Here is a 16,454-nt window from a genome sequence, read left to right on the forward strand (position 1 = left end):
CATCGGATCATTTAAGGAGTATGATGGTTCTACTTGACTGGATTCAACATCTTTTATTTTTAAAGAGATTGGGGGTTTACATACGTACTCAACATCTTAAAATACTTTTCATCTTATATATTTGTGTGCCCACAGCAGTAAGGGAAAATACAGTAAGATTCCTTTCACAGAAACAAACTTGGTGTTTCCCAGGATAGACATTTGGGGGTAGCCAAAGCTTGCTTTCAAAGTATGTATGCAAACATTTCTATAGAAATGATGGAAGCAATATTTTTCTTGCCTTACCAAAAATCTGACAATGTGTACCTATCTGTCAATAATTGTTCCTTTCTGCTTTGCCCTCCCTTAAGTTGTGTTTACTCTCTCATTTTTTGCATGCTTAGTTTAGGAGCTGGCTCCCTTTGTAGCTGAGTAGTGTCCTGCCTTGTGCAGTCATTTTGTCTCTCTTTTCCCACTGACTGTATGTAATGACTGGACTCACAACTTCATGTATTTAAGTATCCCGAGTTAAGAAGTGCTGAGTCACTTTGGTACAACTGGTATCGGCTCCTAGTTTAAGCAGATGAAAAATTACTGATGCCAGGCGGAGCTGGACTTGAATCCTTGCATTCAAAGTACTCGTCTCGGGGTGTACCTTCCTCCATACCCACACAATGATTAACACAAAACATACTATGGGCTCGAGTCCACTGCAATGGTAATACTTCATGCAAGACAGAGACTTTTTTGTGGTCATGTTTTTGTTTTAGAACTCAGTAGCAAAAAACTAAAACTCAGAATGAGTATTGCAATTCTGCAACATCCTGGGACCTGATGCGTGATGTTTAGAAATAGTACTCTTACAGTGCTCTTTGTCTCGTAAGAATTCTTCCAGCTGCTGCCAGAAGGGAGGAGTAACAGACAGCATTAGTCTGTTTTAATACTTTATTTTGTTCTACAAATACAGTACAAAAATAGATTTTTTAGAAACATAATTAAATGAAAACCATTCTCTTGCATTTTAAAGTCTTCCTCTGTAACAGCATCCAGCAATAAGTAGACTATTTCCCTCTTTAAAAATAGAGACAGTGTCAGTTTAATTTGGTTTTAAAGATACTGCAAAAGACAGATCAGTATTTCTATTTCAAAACTGCAGGAAAAGCTTGTATAGATTTAACATTCCTCTCGTAACGTTTTTTAAATGCTTAAGTACTAGATAACATTTTTAAAAACCTCCCTGGTTTCACTGAATTTCTTTTCTGACAACACTGCCAGATTTACACATTTTTTTCCAGAACAATACCAAACAGTCTTGATAAAACAAAACTGAAACATGTATACATTTTAAATGACTTAAGATGACATATTTAACCTTAAGTTTGAAACAAGGACACAGCTTCTTCCTTCTAATGAACAAGATTTCGAAAAGTAAAGGAAGGCTGAAGACGATAGGCTGAAAAGCCAAAGCTGAGTTTTCACAAAAGGCACACGTGTTCTTCAGAAAGTAAGTTTCTGGATTCCTCTAAATCTTGATTGCATGTTTCATTACACCTTAGAGGAAGTATTTCCCCCTCTGTGATGATGAGACAGACAGTGAGACTAGAATTCAACGTCACTACTGATTTGGATAAAGTATGAATTGAAAGTATTGAAGTGGATATTAGCAGTGTCTTGGCCAGCTCACCACAGACTGTTAAATAGCAGCTGCATGCTTTAATTCTGGGCAAGTAGGAAAAATGGAAAGGAGAAAAATGGGAAGAGACAGTGCTAATGAAAGAAATGCCTCAGAAAATTGATTTATTACAGTGCTGAGTGGTACTTACAAAAGAGAACAAAAAAGACCAACTTCATATAGATAGAGATCTTAGAAGGTCCAACTCTGCATCTGCTTCTCCTAAGTCCAAGGATAAAGGGATGAACTTAATCATCCACAACAGCAAAAGACATTCCTGATGCTGAATTAGGTTGGTCCCTGATAGCTCAGAAACACAAGTGCACAGAAGACTAAGAAGTTCTTAACTGGCATAGGATACATTTATTGTGACAGTTCTGTTCTTGCATCTGGAAATGGTAAAGAAATGCTTGTTCTGATCACAGTTTCTCAAAAGGAAACAACTGTGCTGCCTCTCCCTTTTTTTCTCGCTTGCTCTTTTTAGTTGTCTGCTCTTCCTTCTGCTTCTCTACCTGGCGATTTCGGGGCCAAGAAATTGCCACATCCCGTCCTGCAGTCCCTGAACTTGGACCTCCTTCTTCATCAGAGGAGAATCCAGCTCCTTTCTCTGTCTCAGGTGCAGACGGCTCAGTCTGAAAAAAAAAAAAAAAAAAAAAAAAAAAAAAGACCATGAAAATGGAAAAGGAAGCTCTAGGAATCACTTGTAACTACCCCTTTTCTAAAAAGGCTCATTTTCTGTCACAGTGGCTCTCGTTGACATTACAGAAGTTGGCTGCCCTGGTCTGGACTTCTCACCCAAAGCAGTGTGTTTCTATTTCTGAATGTCAAGCATTCTTTCAACTCAAGCAAGTGTTTTAGGTCACAGAAGAATAAAAATTAACCATCTTTAAAAAGATCATGCTTTTCACCTTTCTCAACAGGGAAAGGATTAAGACACATCTAATTTCATACAAAAAAGCAGCCCACTGACGTTCTTATAGCTATATACTTGGCTTAGAGGAAGAAATTTAGGAAGGAGGTATATCACAACAAAAGAGCAGTATAAAAATAACAATGCTTTGGGGAAACAGTTGTCTCTTGTTAAACAATACTTAATCTTTCATGGACATGACTGTCGGATTTCTGGTGTAGAGTTTTTTTTAACTAGTTGTTAGTCAAATATTAACATGAAAGAAAGATTTTTGAGCAATTACATTCTGAAGTTCTACGCTCTACTGCTGGAAAAATAACACATTGGAAGTACTGGAAAAAACGTCTCTCTGTAGAGAAATATCATCCTGAAAAAGAAAATAACAGAAATGCAGAATACCTTGATGGAATAGCGTTGCTTCAGTCTCTCTCTGATGAGAAGTCCTTTTGTCAGCAACTTCCAATTCCCCAGAGCTCTCTTCTCACGCTTCTGTGTGGTATTAGTATTGAAAAGAAAAAAATTACTATTTCAAGTTCCAATGTATTTACATTGACAGAAAATAGAAGTTTGAAGACTTTTAAATGGCAATTAGAAAAACAACACACCACCAACTTAAATGCGTCACATTAAAAGATTATAGGCTGGTAGGATTCTTAGGAGCGCGATGTATTGGTGTCTGCTTATCTGCTAACCATATGAATTACTGTCACTTTCTAATGTGTGCACTCACTGTGTAAAATACACTGGAGCTTCCTCAAAAAGTTTAACCTCATACATGTATTCCTCACTTCCATTTCCCAGGAGCCATGGAAAACTGTTCCAACGTATGCACTATTTCAGATATCACTACACGTTTGTATTGTTTCCCACTGCAGTGCAGACAGCAAGCCCCAGGTAAGGCACTTGGGGGATGCAATTATCCTCTTACCATCATAGAGCTGGGTCTGCTGCTTACATAGCCTACCTTTTATTGTCCACAGCTTAAATTGAATTTAACAGTAAGGAGGCTGCAAAAATAGTTCTCACCTCCTTCTCCTTCTTTTCTATTTCTGCTTGTTCATTCTCCCAGGCAGCAATGAGCACCTCTTTATATTCTTCACAAACAACGTAGCCATCAGTACTAGGAAGGAGAACAGAATCCTCTGTCAGCTACTAGAAGAAAAAAAAAAAAAGGAGCAAATGCCTGCTGACCCAGCCAAACTGAAAGCTGCTGAATACTGACAGAACTGACTAAGCTGTCTCATGGGATCTAAATGCGTAATTCGTCAGCTATCCTCCCCACACAAGTGCAGACCCTTTAAGCATATGAAGTCACTTCTGCATGCCAGGGCCATTAACTCTACTACCACAGCTAGCACAAAAGAGGAGGACATGTCCTTAGCACAGGGGATACAACTTCTGCAGAAAATCAAAATTCCTCAGCTGCAACAAAGCACCTTTACGTACACTGGGTGCGAGTAGCCACCATGAAAATCAAATCCTGTGATTGCTTGAGCACAGTCAATGTCCAGCTTCCGTGCCAATCTGTTCAGGTTGGGGAGTCTGAGCTGCACACAGCCAACAGGTAACATGGATGGCAAGAAGAGATAGACGTTTCCATATTCATTCCGAGGAACCTGTTATTGCAAAATTAAAGAGAAATGACGCTCCTGCCCTCTGGAAAGAGGTGAAAATCCCCGCTGCAATTCAAGGTCTCTCCTCTATTGCTGACCTTCTACATTCCACTCCAGTACCATAATCATATTCACATGAAAAGGCACAAGTCTAGATTTTAGCTGCATGGTTATCTCCTAGTTATGTTCACCAACCAGGCCTTGTTACTCTGGCTGTAATGCACAGAATTAGCAAAACAAAGATGGGGTAGGTAAATTGGATCAACTAAATTAGAAAGTCAGCAGCCTTTCATTACTCGGACTCAGGAATGAAAGGCCTCGATAAAACTTTCACCATTCTCTCGTGGGTACAGTTACCTCAGAACAATAAGCCTGAGTCCAGATGTTGTTGACTGATCTCACCTTTGAAACATACAACTTCCGGAAAAATAAAGCCCACAGCTTCATACAAAACAATTCCTTTAACACCAGCCCCCTGCCTTCCTAGCTACCTTTCCATCCACTGCTATAGGTGGCTGGTACTCCTCTGTCTGCCAGCGACCAAACAGTGCCAGGTCCTCTTTGTCCCGGTTTGCAGGCTCTGCAAGGCGTGCCTTCCTTGCCTGGTTGGAATATCCCTTCACCATCTGTGCAAATACAATGATCAAACTTGTAACACCACAAAAACAAGCTGACAGTGATTTCAGATTTTCCTGGGACAAAGGAAAAGGCATCAGAAAGAAGAAATGCCTACTTCCTTTCTTCAGTATCTATTCCTTATAATGGTAACTCATGGCTCCTGTATGGTACAGGGAGCTAGATTCCTAAGTTTATATGGAAGAGGATGGAAAGGGCGCAGTTCTTCTAGACACCCTTGGCATGGGAAGAACAGACAGCTGCGCTCTGTTTTTCAACAGGCCCAGTAGGTGGACAGATACACTGTGCTGCTATGACATGCAAGCAAGTAAGAAATCTATGTCTGCCAACAGAAAGAAGGCAAAAACAAAACAAAGTTTGAACTTTAGAGGGCAGACATTGCACAGGAGGAAGCCAAACCCTCTTACCTTGTAAGGTACTTCTCCAATCCTCACCACTCGAGCCTGCTTTAGCCAAGTGTCCTTGGAGTGGAGCGTGTGTACACAATCTCTAAAAAGGCCAAGAGAAAGCAACCATTTCTATCAGAGACTTCCAAACCGATATTCACGTGCTAGGAATGGTAAAAAAAAAAAAAAAAAAAAAAAAAGCTGTATCTAAGTGGTATGCAAATGCTGTCTGAGTTGCTAAATGTCTCACCCTATCCATGTATGTGGCCTGAGACTATTGTTGATGCCACTGCGGTCTTAATACCAATTAGCTCTTTAATTTATTACAGAGATCACAGACACACTCCACTCACCTGGAGTAGACAGCCTCTCCCCTGCAGTACCCTAGGATAGCAGCTGACTCAGGATAGATTGCCTGATACTTCAAGAGATGCCTCTTCAGTGCATAAAGAGGGTGGTTCTTGTACTCTCCAATTGCTGTTGGTAGAGGTTGATCTTGAAGCTTAACTTGAAACTGTAGGAATTATGCAAAAAAAGAGTGATTTTGCGGCTCTCTTGAATCAGCCTTTTAAAAAAATAATGATGATTATAGTCTGTATCAAAGGAAAAAAACACCAGAAACTTTATCAGGTGAACCAATGGACCAAAGCACTCCTGTTGCAAATAGATGTGTACTCAGATCTACGTATCCTAGACTCTCTCCAAGAAGGGTAATGCTAGGCTATACAGAAACCCATGCCGGTACGTTTTCAGAATGAGCTGTCCAATACTTTTGTTATCCACATTCCTCTTAACAGCCTCCATTTGATTATTATTTGAATTGTATCATTGTATATTCCCTTTAAAACATGAATATTTCAAGTTCAAATAGAAACTTCCTTCCCCGTGGAACCGTTACTGATGATTTTTACCTGAATGAGAATCCAAGGACTGAACTCTTGGTATTAAACATCCTGAAAAAAATGATTATCATTTACCTCCCTTTCCTCCTTCTCGTCTCTTTCCACAAAGGGACTTCTATATGGCTGCAGCGTGTCCTCCCACCACTCAGGGTCCACACGATTCTTCCTCGTCGTGGTCATCCACACTGGGTCATATCTTTGCGTCACATCCTTGACGCTCCCATCGTTGTCAAATCCCACAACGTAGTAAAGTGGCTTTGTGGAATATGTGAAGCACTGCTGGGGCTGGCCAACACTGCCATGAACACAGTCCACACACACCCACTTGTCCTCACGCTCAAGGAAAACCTCTAGCCACTGGTCTGTGCCAACCACTTTCCTTACCACCTGCTGCCCATCATCCTCATCACTAGAAATTATTTTGTTCCTCTTTCTCGGTGCATGAGGCAATGCTGGAGCTGTGCTTTTGACTGGTCTGGGCTCAACTCCAGAACAATTTTTGGATTGCTTTGATTCTGAAGTCTCAGTTTTGGGGCTTTTGATAGATGTTAGCTTTGATTTCTGGGAGCCCAATGACCTTCTCTGCTTTTTAGATACAGTTTCAAAATCCTCATCAGAGAGATCGCTCTCCTCCTCTGAAATCTCGAAGTCAGAAACACTGCCCTCATCACTTCCACTCTCTTCTTTGTAACACACTTTGGAGGCCACTCGTCTCCTGCGATCATTCTTGGGCCTGATGGGCACATCTTTTTCCCCTAAACCACTCTCCTCATTACTAATTTCCTTCTGCTCCTGGCTGCCTGAAGTCAGCTTTGACTTGTGTGTCCTTTTGGTCCGAGCAGTTCTGGGTTTCTCTGGCTCCTTGTTGTCTTCTTCACTCCCTGAGGATTTCTCATCCTTCTTCGCTTTTTTGCAGGGGCATTTTTTTGCCACGGCTTTGGGTGTTGTGCCAGAGCTTTCCCGCCCTTCAGAGGTACTGCTGAGTGACTGCCTCTTGGATGAGCCTTTTCCCTGCAAGAAAGAGGCTAGGTCACTTTTACCATAGCTAACAACATGCAGGGGAAAAAAATTAAAAAAAATAAAAAAAAATAAGAAGATAATACTGAGATCAGCATGAAGTAAATAAAGACCAAAGGCACGGTCAATTTGCATATCTTAGGGACTTGAAAACTTCAGGCAGATGGACAAAGAGAGGTGTACTCCAGCAGCATTTGCTGTCTAAGTTTTAAAGAAATGTTCATCAACTGAAAAATGAGAAAACATACAAAATACTTCGCTTAAAAAAATATGAGTTTTGTTTGTTTGTTTTTTAAAAGGAGAAACCTCAAGACTAAGGGTTTGTATCTTCTGCATGACAGACAGAACATTGTTACCATCCTGGTTCATGCAGTAAGTGATTCACTTCAAGCTGCAACAGCCAGACAGCTTTTTCACTCCTTTTGGGGAGTGAATGATTAGGGAATTCTACACTTTTCTACAAACCCTATGAAAATTACCTTTGCTGTTGTCTCCTTGAGAGGAACAGGCTGAAGAGACAGCACAAGGCGACACAGTAGTTGTAATGCTCGGAGAATAATTAAGAATATCTGCAAAAGGAAAAATAAAGCATGTTTAACCTTTTTTTAAGGTACGTGAAAAAAATCTCAAAACTCTTTTACAGCTCACAAACCATTTTCATTCCTAGCTTTTACCCAGCACTGTAGACACTGACACAGACATGCAGGTAGCCCAGCTGCTATAGTATCAAAGCACTGCACAGTTGTCTTTGGCTCTTATTTATGGTACAACAGTGACAGAGGCACTGCTGTGAACTCACAGATAAATAGCCAAGAGGCTAGATGACCCATCCTCCTGGAGTACACGTGGTGAGTTACCGTAGTCCCATCTACAGTGTCAGCCTCTTGTTCTTGAGGCAAACTGAGTAAGATGACTCTAAATTCTCCTTCCCAAAGCTGGCTGAGGCCAACAACACACCATCGGCTGAACCCAGCAGAAACACCAACTATTCAGAAAATGGCATTACAGTCACAACTGAGTGCTAACAGCTGTAACCCAGCACCTGCTTTCCTGCATGGGACTTCTAAGTGCCTAAGCCAGGCTTGCTTTGTCTTTACCTCCTGTCCCAGGAAGTGGCATCTCTATTTACACAGCAGGGTTGCAGAGACCACAACAACTGCTTTGCGACACAGAGGCTGCAACATCCCATTTATCAGCAACAGGGCAAAGCTGCAAGCCACACGCCTGCAAAGCAGCAGCTCTTTCAGTTCTTTCTTAGGCACAGTTCATACTGAAGAACTTAATCACAGAATGACTCCAGACGAAAATACAACAGAAAGAAAAAAGCAGGGAATACTCTAAATCACCAACTTGTTTTCTCCAAATCCTCAAACACCACCTTGTTTGCAATGATCTAGCATTCAAATTCAGCGACCAACCCTGCAGTTCCAAGTCACTTACATGAACCAACTCTTCATCGTCTCGTGCAGCATAGATGGCAAAGCGCCTCTCCAAGGTTGACTGAAGGGACTCTCCTTTTTCAGTGGAAAGCTCATCATTGACAGTGAAAGTTCCAATAAACCTGAAATGTTGAGACACCTATTTATTGTCGACTGTTGTGCGTATATTCTTACAATTCATAGTTCATCCTTTCCTTCTTCACAAAGGACAGCCTCTCACTCTTGTATTTCAAATCAAAAAATCAGTGAAAATTTTTAATTACATTTACCCCTTTCCCTGGACCCTGATTCTACATTCTATATGATAGCAGGACTAGGAGAGAGTATTTTACCATTTCACCAAGTTGGAAAGGTAGAGAATGTCCACTTGGCCTGCAGGCACTTTTGTGAAGTGTGTGGGGATGATGGACAGACCAATGGCATGAAGATCTGGCTGGCTGCAGATCCTGTTCCTATAGAAACCATTCGCTAATAAACACAAGAGGTGAACCTGAGAGAAGAAAGTTTCTATAGTGAGTTCAAACAAGATTTTCTTTGCTGAAACTACTGTCCATGGTTAAAAACGAAGATGCCTCTACTGCTCCTTTTGACAGAGACAGGCAACTACAAACAGGGTGGACACAGGACTGTCACCTGATCACCATCATAATAGAGTAAAGCCTTGAAGTTCCTGTCAGTGTCTCCTGCTCATTTGACCGACAGTTTAACATGAATAGAATGAGCAGATACACACAATGGAGAAACACATCCCCTACTCACATCTGTTTTCATTTAGAAATTTAATAATGGATGAATAGAAACATGGATGTTTCTAACTTACAGTTCAGGAGAAGTCCAGTGAGCATTTGTCTGGACTACAGCCTTTTTTTTTTTTCTCTTCTAGCCAAGACCCCAAGTTATTTTGATCAAAAATTACTTTCTTCCTCATTACGGACCAGTTCACAGATCTTACACTCATTTTTTTCTCTGCCAGGTTTCTTTGTGACCAATACCTTATGTGTGTCCTCACGAACCTCCTTGCTGAAACGTTTCATCATTCTCCGAAGATAGCTCTCAAACTCAGCTTTCCTTTTTTCTCTGCAAAAGATTACAGAAGAAATGGATGTTGTAGTTTTCTATGGATCTGCCTTTCTAGATTCATGAGATGCCCTCCGCTGCCTTCCCTGTTCTTACCCTCTCTCTCTTTTCTTACGTTGTTCTGGCGTTTCAATCTCTATCTCAACCGGATTGCTTGGCAGCGCCACTGACGAAAGAACAGCAGCTTCTTCTAATTTATCTGTGACAGGTTCCTGGAGTTCTGGAAAAAAAAAAAAAAACAAACACAAAACAAAATATTACTAAATAATACGCAAATGTGGAGTACTTGCCATAAGGAGGACTGACAATGGGTAAAAACCCACCCACTCCGCCTCATGTGTTCAAACAACCTACAAAGAGAATGTCCCCAGTAATTACCAGTTCCTGGATCTTCTGTAACACAGCGTCTACTCAGCTTTTTCAAGTAACTGGGGGTTGCTAGTCAACTGCCACTGAGGAATCAGCTCAGCACAGTCTAATGACAAGTGACTGCAACAAGCAAATTTAATCAGGAGAAAGCTGAATGAAGCAGATACCACCCAAAGAGTACTTGTAGAGTACCGAAAAAACCACCAAAGAAACAACAACAACAAAAACACAACTGACTTCACTTTAGAAGGCATAAATCTATAGCAGCAAATTATGAAGATTATGATCATCATGATTCTTACAGGTTGTTGGTAGAAACCTCACTGAACAGCTCAGTTGATTGCATCTCCATTTTTCTTTACAAGGAAGTCAAGAGTTTTGAATCTTCAGACCAATTCATTCTTTGCTTCTCGCAGTATTAGACAACGCTAACAGCTAAGAAAGTGCTATACATGGTAGCATAACCCTAACATACACCAAAAAATTGTCAAATTCAAAGCTTTACCTTCAAGTCAGTTGTCTGTTTTATTCCTACTTTGGAATCATTCTAGAAGTATTGTGAGATATGACCTTTTAATATAGAACATACATGGAACATGGCACATGGAACATACTCTGTACACTTAGAGTATATATTTACCTGAATCCAAATGAGAAATGGCTCAAAAATCAAATTACAAAAAGACCCATTGTGTACAAGAATATTTACTGCTTAAAACAAATAAACATGCAATTGTTACCTTCCACATCCTCCCATTCATCTTCACTGTCATCATCATTGTCGTCATTGTCGTCAGTATTGTCTTCATCCATCTCTTTTTTAACAGGAGATTCTCTCTTCAACTTTGTCTCCCTCTGAGGGGTCTTCAGTGAGTCACTATTAAAATTACCAAAATGGTTTTAGCATCACAAAGTTCAGGTGCTTGTTTATTTAAAAAAAAATATAAAAAGAAAACATTTAAAATGGGGAAATAAATGAAGCATGACCTCTACATCAGTAACAACAGATGCAAAGGTTTTGAATATTTGACACGTAAACCACAGATGTCGTCTCAGAAAAGCAAGCAATCTTTGCCATAAATAACTACAGGCTCATTGGGCAACATTTTTTCAGTGCAAACTTAAATCTTGGTTCTGCGAGGCTGTTTAGGAAGAAAGACGCTTGAACCCAAAAAAAAGTCCCATCCTTTGTAACAGCTTGTATAAATGAGTTCTTGGAGAATTCGTTCACTGAATAATTTGTCCTTACCAAACCTCCAAAGCGTATTGGGATTGGAACTGTTTCTGTCTCACTACACTAATACCGAAGGATCTGGTTGGCCAGTGAAGTGAGACCAGTTTCATTTCTTCTCATTGATACATTCCCTACAGAAATCACGGCAAAACCATGCTAATATTGTATTTGGATTTCTAAAAAAACAAGGAGGAAGTATATGTTTAAAAAGTTTCTGCTCATCATCCTAAACCCTAATCTCAGGGCTATATTTCTATTCATAGTAGATTCTATAAAACCTCCCTTGTCCTATGTAAAAAATAGAACAAATAAAATAACATCATATATTTAAACCATTGTTTTGAAAAGGCTCAGATATTTGCTTCCCATACAGACGGTCTTCCTCAAGACTGATTCTGCAATCAATCAGACAGTACGTCTGTTAAAGTGTGTGGCACAAATGAACTAAACTGGACTTTCAGCCTAAAGCAATCTACTTACATGCATATTTGCAGCAAAAGGCCCTAAAAAAAACAAAAAAAAAACCAACCAACAACCAGAAACAGAGAGCTCCTCTATACCCTAATGATGAATAATAAGTAAACTTACCTGCAGGTTTGCTCTTTGCTATGATTTCCTTTATTTTCCGTGATTTTTTTATTTTCTTTTGCTAGCAATTTTACCCCTTTTTGTTTTGAAGGTTTACTTGCTGACTTGGAAACTCCAGGATCAGAGTCTTCTTTCTTCTTTGTAGCTGGAACTTTGGGTTTGTTCTTCTTTATACTAGGCTTCTTCTCTTCAAAATCATCTGCATCAGATAGAAGAAAAGAAGGTATGTCAAAGGATAAAATCTCATCTCCATAGCAATCAGAAAAAATACCTCCACAGACTTTATTAGAAGCAAATTATCCACTAGTTACAAAAGAAAGCAAACACTCAAAATGAAGAGCGCATCGTCGTTTCGTAGTAAATAGGCAAGAACTGAACAACAGCTACAGGAACGTACTCATAACAACGCGGTGAACAAGAAGTACACAGAGTTTCCTGCGGTCCTAACCAGTGGGGTCAGCTGAAGAACAAGCCCCCTACTTACCCAAGCAGCTTATCCCTCTTCCAATCCCACATAACGGCCCCTGTCCCTCCTCGCAGCCAGCCGAGCCCCAGGGCTGCGCTACGGGCGAGTGCCGCCCCCCTGCCCCCCGACACCGCACCCACCTTCCTCATCCTCCTCCTCCTCCTTCTTCTTCACCTCGGCCCTCGGTCCGCCGGGGCGCTTCTTGCTGGCGGCCGCCGCCGGGATGGAGGCTTTGCGTTTCCTCGCCATGGCGCTACGGCGGCAGCGCACACCCAGCCCGCCCCACGGCCCGCCCCGCTGGAGGGGAAGGGGACGGGGAAGAGAAGGAAGGGGAAGGGCCATAGCGTCTCGCGGGAGAAGGCGGGCGGCTGTTTGAAAGATGGCGGATGAGGTGGATCAGGTGAGCGGCTCCCTTCGGCCGGGAGGCACCGGGGAGGTCTTCGGCGGGCCCTGGCTGCCAACCCCTGAGCGCCGTGGTGGCGGCGGGGCCCTTCCTGGCTCCTCGCCGCCATTTGCTGGGTTCCTTCCTTCCCTCCCTCCCGCCTGCTCTCCGCGGCTGTGAGGAGAGCGAAGGGGGCGTAAGATGGAGGCGGCCCGCCGTGGGTTTTAGGCTGCTCAGGTCGGGTGTTGTAACAGTCGGCTGTCCCTCGCTGAGGAAGAAATGGGTGGCATGCTGGGGGTGGTGGTGTAAAAAGGTGTTCACGCTTCTTAGACATGGTCCTGAAAGTTTGCCTTCCTCACGAGGAAGAGACTTCAGCCCCGAGTGTGTCCGGGTCTCTAACCTGCTTTGGGGCTTGGCAGAACTGAGGTGTGGTGCTCTGCCTCAGCTAGGGGTGTCTGTGTTACCCAGCTGGTTGATGTGGGCTCGTGAAATGTGTGTGTGTGTGTGTGTTTGGCTTTCTACCTAGAGCCGTGTGGTGCTACAGGTATGGTAGTTTCTGTTACCATGCTCCTTTGTGCGGATTAGACTTTCTGTTTCAGTACTGACAATGCTTGCGCATTAAAAAATACAGCTCTTATGAAAGTATGGATGAGGCACGATTTGCTGCAAACTAACCTGGAGTCTGTTAACTAATTCTGTACAGACTGCTGGACATCCACGGAGTGTTAATACCACCTGCACTCAGAGTCACCAGGATTTGAAGGAGTGTTTCAAAATACCAGCTTCTGTGTTCTTACCTGTTTGTTTTCAGTGTCTTTCAAATGCTGAGGAATCTAGAAGTTCAGTCATCTTTATAGATAACTTTCCTTATTGTGTTTTTTAGCAACAAACAACAAATACTGTAGAGGAGCCACTTGATCTCATTAGACTCAGTCTAGATGAGCGAATCTATGTTAAAATGAGGAATGACAGAGAACTTAGAGGCAGACTACACGTAAGTAAAACTCAGAATGCTACTATGCTTATCCAGACAAGCACTGGGCAACACTTTTTATTTGCAACACTTTATTATACAAGCTTACCTGTAATATTCTATTGATTGTTCAATTTGTTTAAAAGCACAAGTAATTAATTATATCTCATGATTAAAAGTGGAGAAGTGGTTAGAGAAGGCAGGTTAAAGGTCATCTTAGTAACAAGGGTTGAATTCTTTCTTCTTTCAAAAGTGTAATATGTTCAGGGGCAAAATTGAATTTGTTCAGTACTCTGCTATAAAATGCTCTTCTAGAGATTTAAAAGATGCATTTTGTTTTTTCTTGCTTGTGGTCTTCTAAATGATATCATGTAATTCATTCCTCTGCTTCTGACTCTGTTTCCATGTCTGTAAAGTAATGATGCAGACATCTTCCTTGTAAAGGACTCTAAGGTCTATTTAGACTGAAATAACAGTCATTATCAAACAACTATCTTATCAGGCACGACCGTGAGGGTATGCTGGGATATGTACTCTGCTGAGTTTCAGAGTTTCATTTTAAGTGCAAATTTCATTTTAAGTGCTTTCTTCCGAGAGTAATATGTCTCTTAATTGAAAACCAGTCTGTCTCATTAGGTCTGTCATTCTTCCTGAACATAGTACAGTGTTGTGGAAGAGAACCTGTTGCCCTATGTATTTAATAGGCCTCAAACTCATTTGGGAACACAAAGATGAGGACAGATCCATGATGCACCGGTGTAATTCCTAATGTGCTTTTGTAGGGTGGAGCTTGTGCTTATTTTAAATTTTTCTAACACTGTATGAGTTACAGTTTTCATAACCATTTAGTTGGCCCCAGAAAAATAAATTCTGGGAATATGGACTGATGGGAAAGAATTGTTTTGACATAATGGTACATTTGGGTCAAAATCAGGTTAAAATAATTCTGTCTGAACGTCTTTCTAAAATTGTCATTTTCTTGAGTTTGAATTTTGGAAGAAATAATTAACTTTATTCCTACAGGCGTATGATCAGCACTTAAATATGATTCTGGGTGATGTAGAAGAAACTGTAACAACAATAGAGATTGATGAAGAAACCTATGAAGAAATTTATAAAGTAAGGACTTCAGTGTATTTATCCCTTTAAAAAAAACTTTTTTCAAGCGAAACTATGTCATATAGTTAAAATAGTGTATTGATAACTACTTTTTGGACTAAGATTTAACAAGTTTCAGACAAGTTGTTGTGAAAGTCCAAAGGATATGGAGAGACTTGGTGTTGATTGTTTTGATCTCATCAGCATGACAGAGTTCTATATCTGAGCTCACGTTTGTTGGAGTTGTTTCTGGTGTTTTGTTATGATTGAATTTGGTCACATGCTTAGCATGTGTTCTGTAAACTATCTTTTTGTAAATGTAAACTTTTCTTTCCTTCTTCATAGTCTACGAAAAGGAATATTCCGATGCTCTTTGTCAGAGGTGACGGCGTTGTGCTTGTAGCTCCCCCGTTGAGGGTTGGCTGAAGCAACCAAGGATTTTGCCTTGTTGGAAGGTTTCAGGCTCTTGGACAATGGTTCGTGCTTTGATCATGTGTCTCAAAATTGTGTACACATTTTTGTAGGATCTTTTTGCCTGTTCTTTTCGGAAGGAGAACAAATTTATCTTGCAGAATGTGCATGTAGTCAGTTGAAGCAGTGTAAAACAACCACACTTTCCCTGAATTAATGTAACTGCTGTAAATTGGCTGTCTTATCAGTAAAAAAAAAAAAAAAAATCCTTTTTTTTCTTTTTTTCAAATCTTGGGAATAGCAGTGTCTTTTTTTGTTTCAAATAAACTTGGCTTATCTTTCAGATTTGACTGGTCATATTTTTGTTGGAGACGTTTTTATGTACTTATGTAGTCCTAATGTTGTGGTGTGTGGATTTACTTTCTGAGAAAGTAGTAATTTGAGCATGTTGTGCTAATTTTTGTCCTTACTAATACTTGAGTCTTGCAGATTAACATTTATGGGGGGACAGCACTACATTAGTCTATGGTGCTATAATTTATGGCTTTTCTGTGTTCAAATTCTCTAGCCTTACCCTTGTAGCAGGGAAACCGTATGTGTGTATATATAAACCCACATGTGCATTTCCCACTTATGATACATAAAGAAGATAAAGTTTTAGATAGTGTTTCAAATACTTTTATTGCAGCTTTATTAACAGAACAATGGTTTGCAAAAACATAAGCAGGGAACAGAGATGCTGCTTCACATGCTCTTGAGTTGCCTTTTGCATGCGTTCATGTTCCACTATCTGTAGCTTGCTTCAGTTCTTGAATACATTAAATTCTGCAGAATGCTTAAGATGCTTATTGGTTATCTGCTGCAAAGGTGTACTGGAACCCTGAACAAAGTCCTTTTTTTAATACATAGTTTCTCAGGCCTGCACTACTTGCAGATTATTCTCCTAGGGGGATAAAAAGGCTTGAGTACAGTTACTCTATGATTGTGTAAGTATGTTTGAAAGGCATACCTAGACAATAGGTCTACACTGGGACACTTTTTACAGACCTTGACTCATGACTTTATAAACTTGTCTAGGTTCTTAGGCATTCTCTTTATGGTTGGCAAAAGCAGCTTGCTTTGGCACTTTGTCTACAGTTAAAATCTTCCTAACTTACAATGTCCGTAACCTGTGACAAGGGTGAGGAATGCAAGATCTATCTTGGTAAGCTCCAAGCTGGATCCTTTTTAAAGGAATGCTAACTTTTTTTTGGCAATAAATTATATATATCCTCAAAATGTGAATGTATACTTCATGCGCTC

The 16,454-nt window shown here is 40.7% G+C and overlaps 2 protein-coding genes across 4 annotated transcripts; one reads left to right on the plus strand and one right to left on the minus strand.

Annotated features, from left to right (window-relative positions):
- Positions 1 to 913: 913 nt before the first annotated feature.
- Positions 914 to 12,652, minus strand: XPC (XPC complex subunit, DNA damage recognition and repair factor). Of its 3 annotated transcripts, XM_040568404.1 has the most exons (16): positions 12,429 to 12,652; positions 11,823 to 12,021; positions 10,741 to 10,877; positions 9,728 to 9,851; positions 9,547 to 9,631; positions 8,887 to 9,044; positions 8,556 to 8,676; positions 7,595 to 7,684; positions 6,174 to 7,109; positions 5,550 to 5,710; positions 5,218 to 5,299; positions 4,666 to 4,800; positions 4,008 to 4,177; positions 3,588 to 3,681; positions 2,961 to 3,050; positions 914 to 2,283 (listed from the first exon to the last, which is right to left on the minus strand). In XM_040568404.1, exons 1-16 carry the CDS (start codon positions 12,628 to 12,630, stop codon positions 2,071 to 2,073), a joined length of 2,997 nt encoding a protein of 998 aa, XP_040424338.1. In that variant the 5' UTR covers positions 12,631 to 12,652; the 3' UTR covers positions 914 to 2,070. The 3 variants fall into 3 exon arrangements, with proteins under 3 accessions (XP_040424338.1, XP_040424340.1, XP_040424339.1); XM_040568405.1 differs by lacking the exons at positions 914 to 2,283; positions 2,961 to 3,050 and having other exon boundaries at positions 3,589 to 3,713; XM_040568406.1 differs by lacking the exons at positions 10,741 to 10,877; positions 11,823 to 12,021; positions 12,429 to 12,652 and having other exon boundaries at positions 9,747 to 9,846.
- On the plus strand, positions 12,598 to 15,495 carry LSM3 (LSM3 homolog, U6 small nuclear RNA and mRNA degradation associated). Its single transcript, XM_040568414.1, has 4 exons — positions 12,598 to 12,688; positions 13,554 to 13,664; positions 14,667 to 14,762; positions 15,087 to 15,495. The coding sequence occupies exons 1-4, from the start codon at positions 12,668 to 12,670 to the stop codon at positions 15,165 to 15,167; spliced, it is 309 nt and encodes a 102-aa protein (XP_040424348.1). The 5' UTR covers positions 12,598 to 12,667; the 3' UTR covers positions 15,168 to 15,495.
- The last annotated feature ends 959 nt before the right edge of the window (positions 15,496 to 16,454 follow it).

This window comes from Cygnus olor, chromosome 10 (assembly GCF_009769625.2).
Source record: "Cygnus olor isolate bCygOlo1 chromosome 10, bCygOlo1.pri.v2, whole genome shotgun sequence".
Taxonomy (NCBI): Eukaryota; Metazoa; Chordata; class Aves; order Anseriformes; family Anatidae; genus Cygnus; species Cygnus olor.

What these genes read in the sequence shown, in the direction of transcription:
- LSM3 (XM_040568414.1), top strand. Translation starts at nt 12,668, where the DNA reads ATGGCGGATGAGGTGGATCAG. An exon ending in TGGCGGATGAGGTGGATCAG is followed by an intron (nt 12,689 to 13,553) that starts GTGAGCGGCTCC and finishes TGTGTTTTTTAG; the next exon opens with CAACAAACAACAAATACTGT. An exon ending in CCTATGAAGAAATTTATAAA is followed by an intron (nt 14,763 to 15,086) that starts GTAAGGACTTCA and finishes CCTTCTTCATAG; the next exon opens with TCTACGAAAAGGAATATTCC.
- XPC (XM_040568404.1), bottom strand. Translation starts at nt 12,630, where the DNA reads ATGGCCCTTCCCCTTCCTTCTCTTCCCCGTCCCCTTCCCCTCCAGCGG. An exon ending in GGAGGAGGAGGATGAGGAAG is followed by an intron (nt 12,022 to 12,428) that starts GTGGGTGCGGTG and finishes TATCTGATGCAG; the next exon opens with ATGATTTTGAAGAGAAGAAG. An exon ending in TCAAGGAGACAACAGCAAAG is followed by an intron (nt 7,110 to 7,594) that starts GTAATTTTCATA and finishes TCTTTCTTGCAG; the next exon opens with GGAAAAGGCTCATCCAAGAG.